Below are 17,698 nucleotides of genomic sequence, written 5' to 3'. Positions count from 1 at the left end.
TTCAGGAATTGAGAGAAAATGCAGATAAAAACTTAATGGACTGCGCATGAATGCTCATAGCAGCAGTATTCACCATAGCCAGAAGGTTGAAACTGCCCGATGTCCATCAGTGGCTGAGAGGGTAAACAAAATGTGGCAAAGCCATACAGTGCAGTATTATTCAGCCACACAGAGGAATCCAGTCAAAAAAAGGAGCCAGTCAAAAAGGACCAGCTATTGTAGGGTTCCATTTATATGACATGTCTTGAATAAACAAATCCATATAGGCTGACCATAGATTAGTGGCTGCCAGGGGATGGGGAAGGGGAGGAGAAAACATTCTGAAATCAGATAGTACTGATAGTTACACAATTTCATGAATATACTAAAAAGCAATGAATTGTACATTTTAAAAGTATGAACTTTATGGCATGTGCATTATATCTCAATATAGCTATTACTAAAAAGACTTAATGGAATATATGCAGGAGTGATAAAGTTAAGAAATAGAGTAAGTAGTAGATACTATCCTGACATCATTCTGCCTCAGATAATTCATCAAGAGGAAAAGGTAAGTTTCTAACATGAGACATGAAATAGCTCCTTGACAGGTAGACCTACTAATGAATGAGTGAATCATAACGAATACATTGGAAAAAGATTTAAATTCTTGCCAATTTGATCTGCCATATGGACATCAATAAAGATAACATAAAACTCATAATATGCCCCCAAACAAGGACGTGACTGACAACCTGGTTAATAAGTGTCATCAACTTAAAGACTGGTCATTACACAAGAACCACTGGAAATTGTATAGCTCCTATATATGACAGAAACTTCAGAGATTTTCTCAAATTTGACAACAATCCTCAAAATTTACACAAGTTTCCAATAAGGAAATGCGTTGTGAAGGTTAGACAAACGTTTCTAAACTATCAAGGACCCAGAGAATATTTCTGTCGACCCTGATAAAGACTAGACCTTTTGTTCTCATATTTCTGTAGTAAATGATATTATATAATTATAACATGAAGAAGCAGGTCGGGCGTGGTGGCTCATGCCTGTAATCCTAGCACTCTGGGAGGCCGAGGCAGGCGGATTGTTTGAGCTCAGGAGTTCGAGACCAGCCTGAGCAAGAGCGAGATCCCCGTCTCTACTAAAAATAGAAAGAAATTATATGGACAGCTAAAAATATATATGGAAAAATTAGCCGGGCATGGTGGCGCATGCCTGTAGTCCCAGCTACTCAGGAGGCTGAGGCAGGAGGATCTCTTGAGCCCGGGAGTTTGAGGTTGCTGCTGTGAGCTAGGCGGATGCCACGGCACTCTAGCCTAAGCAACAGAGTGAGACTCTGTCTCAAAAAAAAAAAAAAAAAAAAAAAAGAAGCAACCATAGAGTTTGTAGCCAAACATGTAAGAGAAAAAAGTATTACAGGATATATTAGGCAGTTAATTAATACAATACTTTTTATTAAAAATAGCTAATACCCCAAAGAAAAATAAGATTCTTAGAGCATCATGTGCTCTTGAAGAATCCACACTGGCGTCTGGAAAGTGGACTCTGGACCCCAGCATTCACGTGATAAGCTGATGTGAGTATCTCCTGTGGCTCGGTTTCAGCTTGACAGCTTCTGGCTGGTGCCATTTACCTTTGTCCCTTTATGACAACTGGAGCATTTACCCATCTCTCATTTTCCAGCTGGAGAACAGGACCTTCTAAGTTTTATGCCTTTTTTTTTGAGACAGTCTTGCTCTGTCACCCAGGCTAGAGTGCTGTGGTGTCAGCCTAGCTCACAGCAACCTCAGACTCCGGGTTCAAGCGATCCTCCTGCCTCAGCTTCCTGAGTAGCTGGGACTACAGGTGCTCCACACCTGCCCAGCTAATTTTTCTATTTTTAGTAGAGATGGGGTCTCCCTCTTGCTGATGCGGGTCTTGAACTCCTGAGATCCTCCCGCGTTGGCCTCCCAGAGTGCTAGGATTACAGGCATGAGCCACCGTGCCCAGCTGTTTTATGTCATTTTTATTACAGGTATTATAATGTTATAGCTCAAACACCAAAACATTGACCTTAGAAAGAATGAGCTCATCAAATTGTTGAATCCTAAATCATTAAATCTAAAAATTACCAATCACCATTTTAAGGTACAATTTGAAAATAAAATTGAATAAATGAAGAAAGTGCTCAATTTTTTAATATATTATAATCATTTGCAAATACATTCACTTAAAATTACTAAGAAGTTCATTCATTCTCATGGCCTGAGATTTATATGAAAACATGAGTTATTCAGTCAGTATTTGTTGGGTATCAACTATGTTCTAGACACAAATCAGAAGTTATTTCTTCAAAAAAAAAAACTTTACAGACAGGAATGAACAAGTCATTTTGCTCTATATAGGACTAAGGTTCTTGTCTATATTTCAAACTTTGGGTTTAGAGAGTTTAACTAGATTTCTCAAGATCATTTCAAAATATCTTATCTAAGAAATTCAAAGCTAACATTTAGTTGAACCCATGTATACAAGCGATTAGGAAAACTCACAGAAAACTCTCCACAGGGAAGCTAGTGTTTCCATGAAAGTAAATGACTAAAAATTGATTTCATGTATCGGTAGCAATTTTAAGCACAACCTTGGTTCATCATATCCAGTGACACTGTTCTCAAGTTAAAATTATCTTCAGGAAGCATTCAGCAAATACTGAATTATTTAGTGCCTACTGGGATGCAACAGAGAATAAGAGAGATGTGATCCTTGTTTCTCAGTAAGTTTACAATCAGTGTAAATGAACACAAGGGAAATAAACAAATGAGCCTACCTTGCACTAAGAATTTACTTTTAAAATAACTTTCAAAACATCTCCTTCCTTGGCCGGGCGCGGTGGCTCACGCCTGTAATCCTAGCACTCTGGGAGGCCGAGGCGGGTGGATCGCTCGAGGTCAGAAGTTCAAGACCAGCCTGAGCAAGAGTGAGACCCCGTCTCTACTAAAAATAGAAAGAAATTATATGGACAACTAAAATATATATTTACAAAAAATTAGCCGGGCATGGTGGTGCATGCCTGTAGTCCCAGCTACTCAGGAGGCTGAGGCAGGAGGATCGCTTAAGCCCAGGAGTTTGAGGTTGCTGTGAGCTAGGCTGACGCCATGGCACTCACTCTAGCCCGGGCAACAGAGTGAGACTCTGTCTCAAAAAAAAAAATAAAATAAAATAAAACATCTCCTTCCTTAAACAACCACTATATTGTCAAGGGTTGCAACATGCCACCTGAAGATATTCGGAGTTATTTCTCAGCCTCCTTTACATGTAAGGGAGGTAAGGAGCTGCAGGCAGAAGTCACTTGGGCTTTTAGGGAAGTTCTTCAAGGGACATTTACTTAGGTGGCAGGTCCTCCTTCACTCTTCTCACTCCCTGCTTCTGTCTGCCCGTTATTGGACACTATAGCTGGTGCAGTAGTGACCCTCTTGTACCATGAGGCAGCCTTGAGGAAGACGAGTCTGGGAAATTGATGATGTCATGACATCACCTAACTGGCCTGGGACGTCTACTCGCAAACTTCTATCTGAGAGAAACTATATCTTGTTTAACACAGTGTTATTTTCAGTCTCTGTTATTTCCAGTTAATCATAATTCCTCTTTTAAACAGATTTGTTATTTTTTCAAAATAGAGACAGGGTCTCACTCTTGCTCAGGCTGGTCTCAAACTCCTGAGCTCAAGCGATCCTCCTGCCTCAGCCTCCCAGAGGGCTAGGATTACAGGTGTGAGCCACTGTGCCTGGCCTAAACAGATTTATAAAACAGATAAAAAGATGGATTTCTCTGGAGATGGAAAGTCATGTCAAATAGAGTTTTAAAAAAACCCCATATGTTTCTAACAAGGATGTGTTCTTATGAACTTCCTAAGAAATGTCCTAATGTATGTAGAAATTTGTATAGGACAACATCTTGGACAGCTTTCTGGACATACTCAACTCCAGATGGTCACTATTTCCATTCTGGAATAAATGAACCTGACCTTCATCGCTAAAAATTGTTTCAACGTCAACATCACAAGCTTCACGTTCCCTCTGTTTCACGCACATTCTATTGTTCTACCTCCTCCACACCCTAGAGACCACTCTATCTGGGCCGAGTCCTCACCAGCACTCTTCTCTCTCCAGCAGATTTCTCTTGGCCTTTCTTGATTTTGTCCCCAGCCCTGACCTCCTGGTGATATATTTTATAGATTCTGCCACTTCTCCTCCAGAACTCTAGGGTCTTAACCATGCATTCTGAAGTGCTTAAGCAGATTCATGGATCACTTTAAAGGAGCACAGTAGCCTTTCAACATGGAAGGGAGATGGCCCTTTGGATAAGAATGTCATTTGGCCTCTGAAACTTTAGAAACATCGTTGTCAACATATCAACATCTTCTTCATCACCACCTTCTTCACATCCTCTTTTTCATCACTGCCTTCATCCCACCATCCTCATCACCACCGTCCTCATCCCTAACGCTCTAGAAAATACTAGCTGACATGCACTAAGTGCCTGTCATCATTTGTTCATTCGCAGAGACCTAATGAGGGAGCTCTGTGCTAGAGTGCTGGGATCAACAGGTAAAGAAACCTGGGTGCAGAGTGGGTGAACGTGCTCACATCACACAGCTGGGCGGTGGGATTTGAATCCAGTCCTGGCCCCAGAGCCCACCCCTTCACCTCTCCATTCTACCTCCTCTGGCAGTTCTGGTATCAAAAATGTAGGGCTCCCTCTTCAACGGGGAAGAACATCAGCCTTTCAGGAACATGTTAGAAAGTTTAACTGTGAATTTAATTTATCCAACATTGGACAGAGACACCTTTGGGACATTTAATATCTGAGAGAGTCTAATGTACTTGCTAGCTACCTGTGCTTCTCATTTTATTACTTATGCCTCCATAGGAGTTTAGACATCAGCTCTGCCCTTTGGGAATCCCAAGCTTATTGTCTAGCATTCATTTGAAGAAAAGTTTTGTGCCTTTGTTAATATCTACAGGGGAATACATTTTCCTTATGCCAGTCACTCTCTTTGTCTTGTAATTTATCTTTTAAAATTAACAGATAACATTGTATGCTTTTATTGTGTATGTGTTTGAAGCATGTATATATATGTATATTTATATATATACTCACACACACACATTGTGGAATGGTAGCTAACCTTTAAGGTCTATGTTAAATTCTTCCTTGGATTCAGAGATACTAACAACAGAAGTCTCGCATTCACAGTGCTTAGTCCTTGACTTGGCACACATTTCTTTTTTTTTTTCTAAGTCACAGAACCTAACTTCAGAGCTGGACTGAAGTAACTAATCAATCTCTCACAGCTGACAGCATGGATAAGTCTTCTTATTTTCGATCGGGGTTATCCTATTTTTGCTTTCATTGCCGTGTTTATATTGACTCTTACAATGAACCTTGAGTTTTTTTTTTTTTTTTTTTTTTATTTCATCTTGTTATGGGGGATACAGAATTTCAGGTTACATACGTTGCTCCTGTTCCGCCCTTCCCCCCAAGCCAGAGCTCCAGACGTGTCTGTTCCCCAGGTCGTGCGCATTGCACCCATCATGTAGGTATATATCCCTCCCTTCCCCACCCCCCCCTTCCCGAGTCAGCACCTTCAAGTGTTACCACTCCCCAAACGGTGCACAATGCACTCATTGTGTAGGCATACCCCCAGGAAATTCTACAGGTAAACCAATATCCCCCGTGACTATTCCATGGAACACCAGCTCAGCAGGACATACTGAGGTGGTCCAGGAAAACCTGTTCCCAGGCCAACCCTACAGACCATACCCAACCCTCTTTGGGAGACATGAAGCAATCTAAAGTTAACCGTAAGTCCTGCAGTTAGAGAAAGCATTTAAACTATCCAACTCAGTGCTCCCCACATCTATTTGACCCCGAAATCTTTTTTTATACCCCCTGTGGTGTGACCTGTGGGACTAATTTCTTGGAACACTAGTGTGGGAAACACGGAAGGCAGGGCCATCTGCAGGAACGCTGTTGGGGAGTCAAGCCACAGAGCCGTGTCAGGCTACTGCAGACCTTGCTGTTATAAGGCTGGAATCCTGAGTGCCCAAGACACCACGGGGAGAAAAGGAGTTGTCTACACCCTGAATAAGTCATGGAGGGCTGCTGTGGCGAGAGGGGAACTGGGAGGCTGAGAGGGTCGGTCCACCTGTCCCAAGCCACCCGGAGTAGCCCTGGGGTTCCTCAAGAGAGGGTGGGGCAACCTCAGGTCCACACATGAGCCTTTTCCCCAAATGCCTTGGAGGGTGTAGACGCCAGTGGCAGACAGGGATACACAGCACCGTGGTGAGGAGTGCAGCTTCCAAGGCACAGAACCTGGTTCACTTCCCATTTCTGCCACTTACCGTGGCCGTGACCTTGCAGCTGTTCTCTAGGTCCTCTGAGCTTAACCATCAGCTCATTCGTAAAGTGCAAAACCAAGCTCACACAGTCAAATGAGGGAGCAGGAGGAGAGCGTTGTGGTGAATGAAGTAAAGTCTTGGCAAATGTCAGGGGCCATTGTACCTATTCTAGGCCCTTCGCTTGGTCTAAGAAAGGCATCTAATCCAGGGCCTGGCCCCATACCCAAAGAAGCTGAGATCTTAGCACACTGCCATCAGATGCATAGTGCAAACGGCTTCCTAGTTTGGGTACAAACTCAGCAGCTGAGTGTGATCCTGTGTACTCAGCCCTTCTCCAAACACCCCTCCGGTGGAATGAATGGGAATCAACAACCACGACCCACAATCATAAAAGCACGGGCTGAGAATAAGTCATGGCTCTCCTAGACACACTCACTTGGCTGTTATTTATAAGCTCCTGGGCCACATTGTTATTGACAAGCAAGTCTGTTCTACCTCTCACTGCTATTCTGTCTGGCCTCTCAATCTGCACTTGCTGGAAAAAAATAGTTATTGTTATGCTAAAATCGCAATGGGACTCTCATAACTCAGTGCTAAATAACACCCATAAAACTATGAAAATGGCACTTGGGCATTAAAAGTTATTTTCTTATGGACTTTAACAAGATTCAGTGCTTTTGTTCTCACAGTGCTCTGGTGTTTTAGCTTCACACACACACACACAAGATAAAAATGTGAGGAAGAATTCCTGCAAAACACCATTCTCTCTGCCACAAAGGAGTGTTTTGATTTTGCACACAGGGAGCCAGCAGGGGCTGTGGTAGACGGAATCAGTATTGACCCCTGACTGTGGTCGTTACTGCCACGGTGGTGACAGCAGGGGCTTACCTCTTTCTTGGTGAATTTTGGTGAGTGATCGTTTTTGTCATCGATCATGATGGTGGCTGTGGCCGTGCCTGTTAATCCAACGTCCAGTCCAGCCATATCCTGAGCTTCGATGATCAACTCATACTTGGGATTTTCCAGAGTCTGCAAAGCACAAGCACAGAGGGAGAAGATGGCATTTAGATCTGGGCTGCTGCTTTGGGAAGGTGGCAGATGTGTGGCTCAGGCTGTCTCTCCCCCTCCTCTGTGGAGGGCAGGCGTCTTTAAGCAGTCATGGCATTACTCCCTACTGTGTCTAAATGTGCCTTAAGAATCCAATATAAGACAGTCACTATTCATAGATTGGAGCTGGCTGGGGGACAGAACATATTTCCTGTCCTTGTTTAGGGGAACATTTGATACATTCCAGAATGTTCCATTTCCTGTGCTTGGCTATACACTGTACGTTTAATTTTTATACCCACATCTTGTCATTTCACAGTGACCTCATGAAGCTGATCTGAAAATGCGGTTAACTTTGATGGTGACTTTAGGACAAAGATGGCAGCTTTAGGAACTCACATTTACTGAGCAATCAGAGGGGACAGACATTGTATCACTGTACTTTACAGAAATCCTTATAGTTACTCTTTTTAGCAAGCAGGTCAAACTGCAATTATTCTTCCCATTCTACAAATGGGAAAACAACAACTGAGGTTTGGAGTCACTTATACTGCATCCTTTCAGGTAATTTTAGTCTCACAGGATGTTAAATTTGGAAGATGCATTTAACCCAGCCATGATCTGAAAAATTGAACAAAAACAATGTTGCACTATTGTCTCTTTTTATATACATGTTTTTCATTTGAATATTTGACAGGTATTTAGCTGCCATGTTCAAACATTCAAAACAACTAGCCAAATAGCTCTGATGCTAAGACGAAGAGTGTGGTGGCTGGTAGGTAACAGCTCCCGCATTTAAATCGCCTTCTGCAGTGGATCTGCTTTGGCTTGGTCAAACCGCATACCGTTCTTCTTCTGGCAAGGCAGCACCCCATGTTTACTCTGGGGTCCTACCCCTCCGTTATTCTCTGCCCGTGTGTGTTGGCTTGGATTGCCTTCTCCCCAGGGGACTTTTGGGATGAGCCCTGATGAGGAGCAGCTGACCAGTACATCCCATTCCAGGGGTATAATGATCAGCCCAGGCCAGGCCCCGTGTCTGGCAGCCAGGGGAAGGAAGCTGTGATCCCACAGTGCGAACCTGGAAGCATTTATCTGGGGCAGCCAGAGGAGCCATCGCGTGCCCACAGCAGAGGTGGTGCAGGGGAAGCCTAAGAATGAAGCCATCTCCTGAGAGAATTATGCTTGAACCTTGGGGCAAAAAGAAATGGTTCCCAGTGATTATACTGGGGCCACTTCATCATGCCATGCCTGAAGCCAGCCCTGCCCACGGACTTTTCAGCTAATGAAGGCATTCATTTTCCTTATTTGCTTAAACCAGTTTGGATTGGTTTCTTAAGCACTCACACAGAGAGTCTGAATGGAACTACCTTCAATAACAAAAATAAAAGGTGTTTACAATCACATAAATAGTCCTACCAGTACGACAGCCTCAAAAACAGTTGGCTATACCAACTAATAATTAAGAAATACCATAGGGAGCAAAGAACAAAAAAGCAACAGGGGGTCCCTACTTTTCTGCTAAAGCCATCAGTTTACACAGTAAATTTTAATAGCACAGTGCTAGCTTTCTCAAAAACTTTGAAGTATTTTTGTAGGGTAGTTAGCTGTTTGCTCCCTGGGGCACCTTTAATTGGTGTTTCTTTAACTTCTAGGTAGCTTCTGAGCTACTAACTTAAGAAGTATTAGTTTTGTTGGACAGTTTGGTAAGGCCCTAAACTTATTTTTATTTTTGAGACAGAGTCTTGCTCTGTCACCCCGGCTAGAGTGCTGTGGTGTCATCGTAGCTCACTGCAACCTCCAACTCCTGGGCTCAAGCAACCTCCCGCTTCAGCCTCCCAGGTACCTGGGACTACAGGACTGCACCACCACACCTGGCTAATTTTTTCTATTTTAAGTAGAGACGGGGTCTCACTCTTGCTCAGGCTGGTCTCACATTCCTCAGCTCAATCGATCCTCCTGCCTCGGCCTCCCAGAGTGTTAGGATTATAGGCGTGAGCCACCGTGCCCGGCCAAGGCCCTAAACTTAAATTCAGGATGATGAGTGGGATGATGACGTGCTCTTTGACAGCTCCACACACGATGTTTTGGTTTTAATTCCAGCTCTACCAGGACTAGAGGTCCCAAAGCTCTTTGATGTCTGAGTGCAAATGGAATTTGACACTATACCCAGCTCTGGTTCTGTCTGGGTCAGTTGGCACTTCTCTGTATAGGTACTTGAAATGCCATCCATTCACAGATTGAAGCTGGAAAACTTTATCTTAATGTAAAGTTTTCTACTTACCATCATTGGCTTTCTACTTATCATCATTGACAAGTTGGATTGGATTTACTATTTGCCACAAATAGTAGCTGGACCACACGAAACCAGTAAATTGGCCACCTACAAAATCTTTCCTGAGGGTCTCTGGACATGCTAACCACTAGCCTGAAATGAATATCATAGGCCTAATTTCTTGTATAACATTTTAACTTCTGTCCTAAGACATTGTAAATATTTTTGAAAGCAAACAACCATTGAAATAAGAAATTATATAGATTTTTTCCCCAATATTAAAGAGATCATGATAAATGTAATATCATTTTCCCATGTAATATCACTTACCAAAATAATTCCTGTACATTAAGGGTTGTGTAAAATATAATCATATGGATATTTTATAATTTACTTAATCATCTTCTATAATATTATTAGGTCTTTAGGTTATTTGCAGTGTTTTAAAAATGTCGATGGTTTTAAATAGCACTGCAATGAACATCTCTATTCAGGGAGCCTTATATATACTCTGGCTATTATTTTTGGTTTTGTTTGTTTGTTTGTTTGTTTTTGAATGATAGATCCCAAGATGCATGTGGAATTACTGGGATGAAGGGTATGAGTATTTTAAGGCTTTTTATTTACATTTCAATATTGTTTTCCAAGAGGATGTTATGAATTTTTATACCAGTCTTAGCAGAATGTTTAGTTTATGATCCCAGGCAGGGCTTGTGTCTAAAGAACAGCTCCTGTTATTGCCCCGTGAAGCAAGCTGGGGGGTTAGTGTGATTCCCCGAGGACTACATAAGAAGGAGAGAAATTCCTCAAAGCGTTCAGTCCTCCAGCTTGGAGTAGAGCTCACGATGGAGACTGCTTCAAACGCTAATGACAGCAGGCGGGTACTGCTTCAATCTCCCAGTCCCCACCCCCTCTTCCTGTACCTAAGCTATCACTCCCTCAGGGCATCGCCTGGTCCTCCTTCTCAGCACAGGTGGAGTTCAGGTGGGGTTGGCTCCACTCCTCATCTAGGGATGGGTATGTGGTTCAGGCCTGGCCAATCATGGCTTCCCATTCCCATGGTCATGGAATGTGCGTGTAACCTAAGTTAGGCTACCCTGACATTGAAATTCAGTTCTGGGATGTATTTCTTTTAAAATGCTTAGGGCAAAGAAGTTCTCTTTCTGCTAGACTTGAAGGTCATAGGACATCAGGCTGGAGCTGGTAGGGGCAGCATTTGTAACCACACAGAGAAAGTCTACCTGAGAATGGAGATAACACAGGCTAAGAGGTAGAGATGGATGGAGTTGGTTTTTTAAAACATCATTTGAGCCCCTTAATAGTCATCCTTGAATCGAGAATTTACTGCTGAGATTTTGTGATTTCTATGAGCTAATAAATTTCTCCTTTCCTCTAGACACTTGATTTAGATGTTCTGTGAGTAGCAACAAGGCAGTTTTTACTAACAGTGCAACTAATACTATGATCAATTATCTGGTTATTAGTAACAAAGCTTAAGAGCTACCCAATCACACCATAGCGTCACAGTAGGCTCTTTGCAACCGCATCCCCCCTGTTTCACGAACACATCATTTTCTCTTTTAACAGTCTCCCCTGCACAGACTTTTTTCCCCAGAGAAAGTTACTATAATTTTTTCTTTTATTATTTTATATATCCATTTAATTGGTGGTTAATGAACATCTAGTTTAAATGTTGTGCTGGGTGTGGGGGATATAATGATGGAAAAACAGGGTCCCTCTCTTTAAGGAGTTCAAAGTATAGGGTTGAGGACAGTCATGTTCACATATAACTGCAACAAAATATAATCAAAGCTAAGCAGAGGTAGGTACAAATTCTCATGATCGTACAAAGGGACACATGGGCATAACTCTCTTGTAGTTAAACACATTTTATAAATAACTTTAAAAATGAACCAGTCAATCTCTATCTCTTGAAGAAAATAAAACTTTACAGCTGTAATGTGAAATAGATTGATTAACCTCGTAGAGAATCAATTAGATTATTAAGTAGATAAATTGCAAGGTTTGAGATGAGATGTTCCAAAAGTCTCCATTTTCTGGCAAACTTAAGGCTAACATTAAAAATGATTTTATTACTGAAGTAATATCCAATTATTATAAGGCAAATAAAAACGATGCAGTCATTTCTAAAGTGGAAACTGAGGACTTGCCTCCACCCTTATCCAATCTCACCCCAAGAGGTAACAGAGTAATGAAATGTGTCTCCCTCCTTTTCCCTGCACAAGTACACGCAGATACATTTTATATGCCCTCATATGTAGTACACATCTATATGCACACATATTTAAACGGAGTTATACCACTTGCACAGTTTGTTTTACCATATCACTTTTATCTCAGCGCTGATAGATCTGCCTGTTCATTTCAACAGCTCTACACTAGTCCCCGGTAGGCATCCACTCTAATTTCTTCAATCAGTCCCTCTTGTCATTGGAGTTGCTTCCAAATTTTCACTTTTAAAAGCAACTCTAATATAAAGAAATTCATTGGCTTGTTAGTATGTTTGGGATTTTTCTCTAATGAACACTATTGCTTTCACAATGAGAACAACAATAACAAAAACCAAACAACCAAGAATAAAAGTAACCTCCTTTGGAATGTAAAAGACTCAGTCAGATTTCAAAATGAGAGAAAATGCCACATAAGTTCTCACATTCCTGCGTGACCAGGATACTTTCCACTTACATCTGATCTACTTCCCATTCCTGCTGAGCCTCTTCCAGAGGTCACCCCTAATTCCCCAGGTCTCCTTGTCACTCTTATTTGAAATATACATATGTATTTAATCCTGTATCACTCTCTGGTCACTTTGCGTTGCTAGGAAAGATTCCTTTCAGGTAGGGTGCCCAGCCCACGGCTGCCCCTTCTCTGGAGGAACCCGTGATGCAGAGAAACAGGCCCCAGTGGCCATGGTCACGATTGTCTCCATTGACAAGAATTGCCTGATTCACAGGGAACCCCCTAATCTAAGCTGGGACAATCGGATCCCGGGAATATGAAATGTGGAACCAAGAGTCACAGAGAGAGAATGTAGGGCACACCCCCTTTCTCCATGTAACTCCTGGGACCAATAGAGGGAGTTTGCCTTCTTGAATATTTGAGAGGAGATTTACCACCCTTGCGCTCCTCTCTGCCCATGTGGAACACACCCAGCTTCCGGAAAGCAAGAGCTTCAGTTGTCCAGCTGCCCTGTTGTTAGGTGAGTAAACTTGACAGTGAGGAGGAAGCTCCGTTGTCCTCTCAAGGTCAAGCTACACTGTCCATGGGCCTCACCTGATTCTTGTGTCTGTTTGGTTCAAGGCTCAGATGGAAAATGGATGCAATCAACTCCAAAGAACTTTCGAGCCTAGTTATGCAAAAGGGGCAGCTCTAACCAGAAAGGTGCAAGCTTGGCTGCTAAGATCTGGAAGCTTGGCTGCCCCTGACTTCAGTTCTTTCCTTGGTTCTGTAACACATCCCAGTGATTGTTCAGGAAGCCAGCCAGCCAGAATCAGTTTCAGTTGCAACCAAAGGAACTGTGGTGAAGACAACAACAGAATCCATTTCCCTGGATGCTGGGGGCACACAGCTAGACTGTACTCCCCAGGCTTCCTTGCAGTAAGATGAATCTATGGGACTGATTCTGCCCAATGGAGTATGTGCAGAAGTGATGTCCTTGGTCTGGGCCCTAAATCTCCCACATAACCCCCACACTTTCTATTTCCCAGAAAGGAAGAAGCCTGGATCTCCAAATGACTGCGAGGCAGAGCCCCTTTGCTAACCTGCTTTAGCCTGTGAGGAGAGCAAGAAAAACAGCCATTCTTGAGGCCTACGGACCGTTCATATGGTGCCTAGCCTGCTTTGACTAATACGAAGGCTATGTTTCCTGTTTTCTTTCATTTCGAATGCCTGTTTGCTGTCTTCCTAAGTGGATGACAAAGTTTTCAAGGGCAAGGACCATGCCTTTGGCCACAATGCCTGGCCAGTGCTCAGCACACAAGGTGGGCGATTTACTTTCATTATTGATAATGATGATATATTACTGTTTCCCCGAACTAAATTATCTCTCAAAGGTCTGAGCACATCAGTGGCATTTCCAAAGCAAAGTCATTTATTCTCAGGGAACGGCTTATACTTTGGGGAACTCTAGCTCAAGGAGATAGGATTTTATTTTGAGGAAGAAAGGCACTGTGTCAAAACTGGGAAAATTAAATCGGCTCCTCTGATTTTATTTGAAGCTATCTGATCTGTAAGGCACGTCTAAGAGAGTCAAGCTGCTCTCCTTGTTTGAGTTCTGCAGTCATGCATTTGTATTGCATTTGCTATCTCCTCCTGGGTGTCTCCCAGCCACCAGTTAATATATATCCTAGAAACAAAAGGAAGATGGTATGTCTGCAAGAAAAAGCCTCGAGTGAATCTCCGCAGACATAGGCCAGGTTCACTGATCACACTGATTTGAAAACCAAACATTTCATCTTGAAAAAAGAATCAAGCCGTGTCATTAAATATGACACATAATCAATCACCCGACCCTTGATGTTTTACACAGCTATGATAACTTCCATACAAGCATTCACTTAATGGAACATTTGTCACTAATAACAAGAATAATGGTAGCTGTGGGGGGAAATCAACGAATAAATGTTACATGGAAAAGGTTTTCTCATTAATCCACGCAGTCGCCTGCCCTGCCCTTGCCTGATCTGGAGCTGCCCTCCACATCTCTCCTTACGGTTTGCCCAGATGCAATTTTCTTCCGCTACCCCATGTTTTCTTATTTTTGAACTTTTCTCCTTTACTTCTTCCTCCAGCCTAATGCCCGTTCAATTGCTGATTGTCATCGTTCACTGCACGGAAGCCCCATGAAGGGAGGGACCCCAGTGCACAGCAGGGTGGCTGACACTTAGGAAGCAGGCAATCAGCATTTGATCAACTAGTATTACCCTGGCTCCATGACTTGGTAGCTGAGTGATCCCAGCCCAGTTACTCAGTTTCATCATCTGCAAAATGGGGAGAATAACAATACTTCTAGGGTAGCTGAGGATTAAAAGAGGTCAAGTGCCAAGCGCAGAGCCAGGCATATGCAAATGCCCAAGAGATGGATACCGTTATTAGTTAACAGAGTCTTTGGGAAGTTTCCTGAAGATGTGGCAAGAAACTGAGGGTGCTCGTCAGGAAGAGCCAAAAGCAACCGAGTGAGCTTGGAAGAGGATTCTTCCCTAGACAGAACTTTTGATAAGGCTGCAGATTCTGGACCGACAGACACATGGGTTGCAGCTCTGTGAGAGCCCATGAAGCAGAGAACACAGCAAAGAAATGCCCAGCTCTCTGAACAGAGAGACTGTGAGATAACAGATGTCTATTGTTTGAAGTCATTAAGTGTTGGAGTAATTTGTTATGCAGCAATAGGTAACAAATACAGGCTTTTATCCCAGCACCTACCACAGTCTATAATGTTCTTGTTCATTGATGACCTGCTTTATTGGCTACCTTGACTATGACAATTTGAGCTCCATGAGAAGAGGGGCTTTGCTTATTTAGAGCTTTAGCTCTCAGTTATTAATTCAGCCCTGGGACATCATAGTTATGTGAGGATTGGTCAATTATATATATATGTTTTATAGAACAATGAATTACATAGAATGGTGGATCTGCAAATGCTTAACAACAGACTCTACTGATCTGTGGTATTTGTTACTTTTGGTGGTTTTCTCCTACTGTGGCTGATTTCAAGCTGCCCATGTGATGTCACTCCAAAAGTGTGTAGTTAGAAAGGATACATACAACCAGCTATTGTAGGCTGGTGAGAACTGGCCCTAGCATATATTAATAAATTCTGCATTAGGAATGAAGGAAAGCCATAAGAGGGCATTTTTGTCAACAAATCCCTTTGTTGTTTAACATTTAAGGTATTATTGTTAATGAGAAATACTGACACGAGAGATGCAGCAAAGATATGATGTAATTCATTTATTTGTTTACTCTTCAGCTTTGCCCTGATAAACTGGGCATCGCAAGACTCCTTGCAATATGGGGACCAAGCAAGGGCCCCATTCTTCTCCAGGTTAGCTGCACCTGGCACCTGGTCTATAAATATTGCAACGGTTTGGTGAAAACATTATCTGAAGCAGAACGAGTTGTTGTCTGTCTGGAGTTTGATTTACCCACTCTGGCCACATAACAGCGGGACTAGGTCGTCCATAAATCCAGCAGGAACTGCACACATGTCCTCATAAAATGTGCCTTATTCCTACCGCAGCTGCTGAGAGACGTTCCTCCATCTTCCCATGCAATAGGGCGAGTCTGGTGTGACTTGTGTTTGTCTTTAGGCCTCTTTTCACCTCGCCTCTCAGTGCTAATGTGACCATTCCTGCTCTTGGCTGTCACCTGCTGTTTTTTCATTCCTTGCCAGGCTTGGTGGGTAAGGGGAAGGCAGAGCTCATTTCCCCAGATTTACTGGCTGCTGACAAAGCTGGCAGGGTGGGGAAGTCGCAGGGGAAATAAACACTGCCTCTTAGACACATGCGGTTGGAATAACCTAAGTGATAGATTTGAGGTTGAGGGACACCAAAATCAAATCAAACATTTCCAGGCAAAGTGTACATCTTCTGATGTTACTGATGAGTTACAGTAAATAAACTGCCAATGGCATTCGTAGCATACCTGGAAAAACCATCCCCTTTAGACCCAGAGAAGCAAATACTTGACACTCAGTTTGATTTCACTGAAACATTTATTTAGTGTCTACTAGGTTCAAGAAACTCTGCTAGGATGTGATGAACGATACAGACCCTGCTTTTGGTGCATTTCTTGTCCAGAGAAATGAACAAAAAGCAAGTCTGCCAGGCACAATGAGATGAATGTTATCAGAATGGTAGCAATTAAGGTCTACGTGGAAAGAGTCGGGGTGTGGGATGCTCAGGACGGCTACACGGAGCTTGTTGAATTCATCAAACTTTTGCTGAGCACTTACTGTGTGTTAGGCAACATGCTGGAGGGTGGGAGTAAGAAACAGGAGTCAAGTGTGATGTGTGAGACTAACAGCCAGACCATTTCAGCAGAATGAGACGGGGGTAAGCACAGAGTTCTGTCGTGCTATAAACCTAGACGCTATGGGTGGGGAGGCAGGGGCTCCAAGAGATCAAGGAGAGAGTCCTGCAGGAGGGAATATCCGACCACAGGATTAGAAATGGGGTCTTGAAGTAGAAGTCAGTTTCTATGGAAGCAGGTGGGAGACTGTTAATCCTAAAACTGTTAAATTCAGTCACTGAATAAGAACTGAAGGCTGACTGTGATTCGGGACACTGGGGGGACAAGAAGTGTACTCGCTTCTCTCAAGGAAGCCACCGCTTAGTTGAAGACAGAACATGTACAAGTGGCTTCTCAAGGCTGCAGGCAGCACGTGCTAAGTGGGTCGTGTACTCAGTAGGTTCAGGACGGGAACGGCAGGGCTGGGAGTGCTCGGTGGCTGCTCGGTGGCCGTGCAAGGCTGGAGCTGAGTCCTGAAGGGCGGGTGTGAAGGGAGAGGATGCAGAGAAGGAAGAAGGGCCTGGGGACAAGCGTGGAGGTGGCAGGCTGAGACAAGGCCACCAGTGTGGCTGGAGTCAAGGTCTGCGAGGTGGGGAGACACAGGCTGTCGGTTCTTGGAAGTGCCTCAGAGACCACCTAGTCCAGCCCACTGCAAGGAAACCACGGTGTGAGGGGCGGGAGGGAACCCACCAGCACGTGGGAGCAGAGCTGGACACGCTGCCGACGTCTTGGGTCCGTCTGTTTGACTGAGACAAGGGAGTGCAGCCCCCTGAAGTTGAAGTAAACCGTAATGTAATTAAAATGCTCTTTCTCTATGATTTTTATATTTCCACAATCTACTTCTACCACCTTGGCTTTTGTTTTCTAACCTTTTGGCCCCATAATAGCACCATTATGCCTGGTGCATAGGACGTACAGTCTGAGTCGGTGCCTCTCGAACGTGCCTGTGTCAGAACCCTCTGGGCGGTAAACTGAG

The 17,698-nt window shown here is 43.3% G+C and overlaps 1 protein-coding gene across 2 annotated transcripts in view; it reads right to left on the bottom strand.

Moving 5' to 3' along the window:
* The window catches only part of CDH13 (cadherin 13), a 986,514-nt gene that overhangs the window by 137,460 nt on the left and 831,356 nt on the right, over positions 1-17,698 (bottom strand). For both annotated transcript variants that reach the window (XM_069497958.1, XM_069497959.1), the window contains one exon: positions 7,263-7,403. In XM_069497958.1, coding sequence (XP_069354059.1) covers positions 7,263-7,403 — 141 coding nt within the window. The remainder of the gene's footprint in view (positions 1-7,262; positions 7,404-17,698) is intronic.

Source organism: Eulemur rufifrons, chromosome 23, assembly GCF_041146395.1.
Source record: "Eulemur rufifrons isolate Redbay chromosome 23, OSU_ERuf_1, whole genome shotgun sequence".
Taxonomy (NCBI): Eukaryota; Metazoa; Chordata; class Mammalia; order Primates; family Lemuridae; genus Eulemur; species Eulemur rufifrons.
Note: the sequence above shows the minus strand (reverse complement) of the source record. Positions and strands in the feature narration are given on the sequence as shown.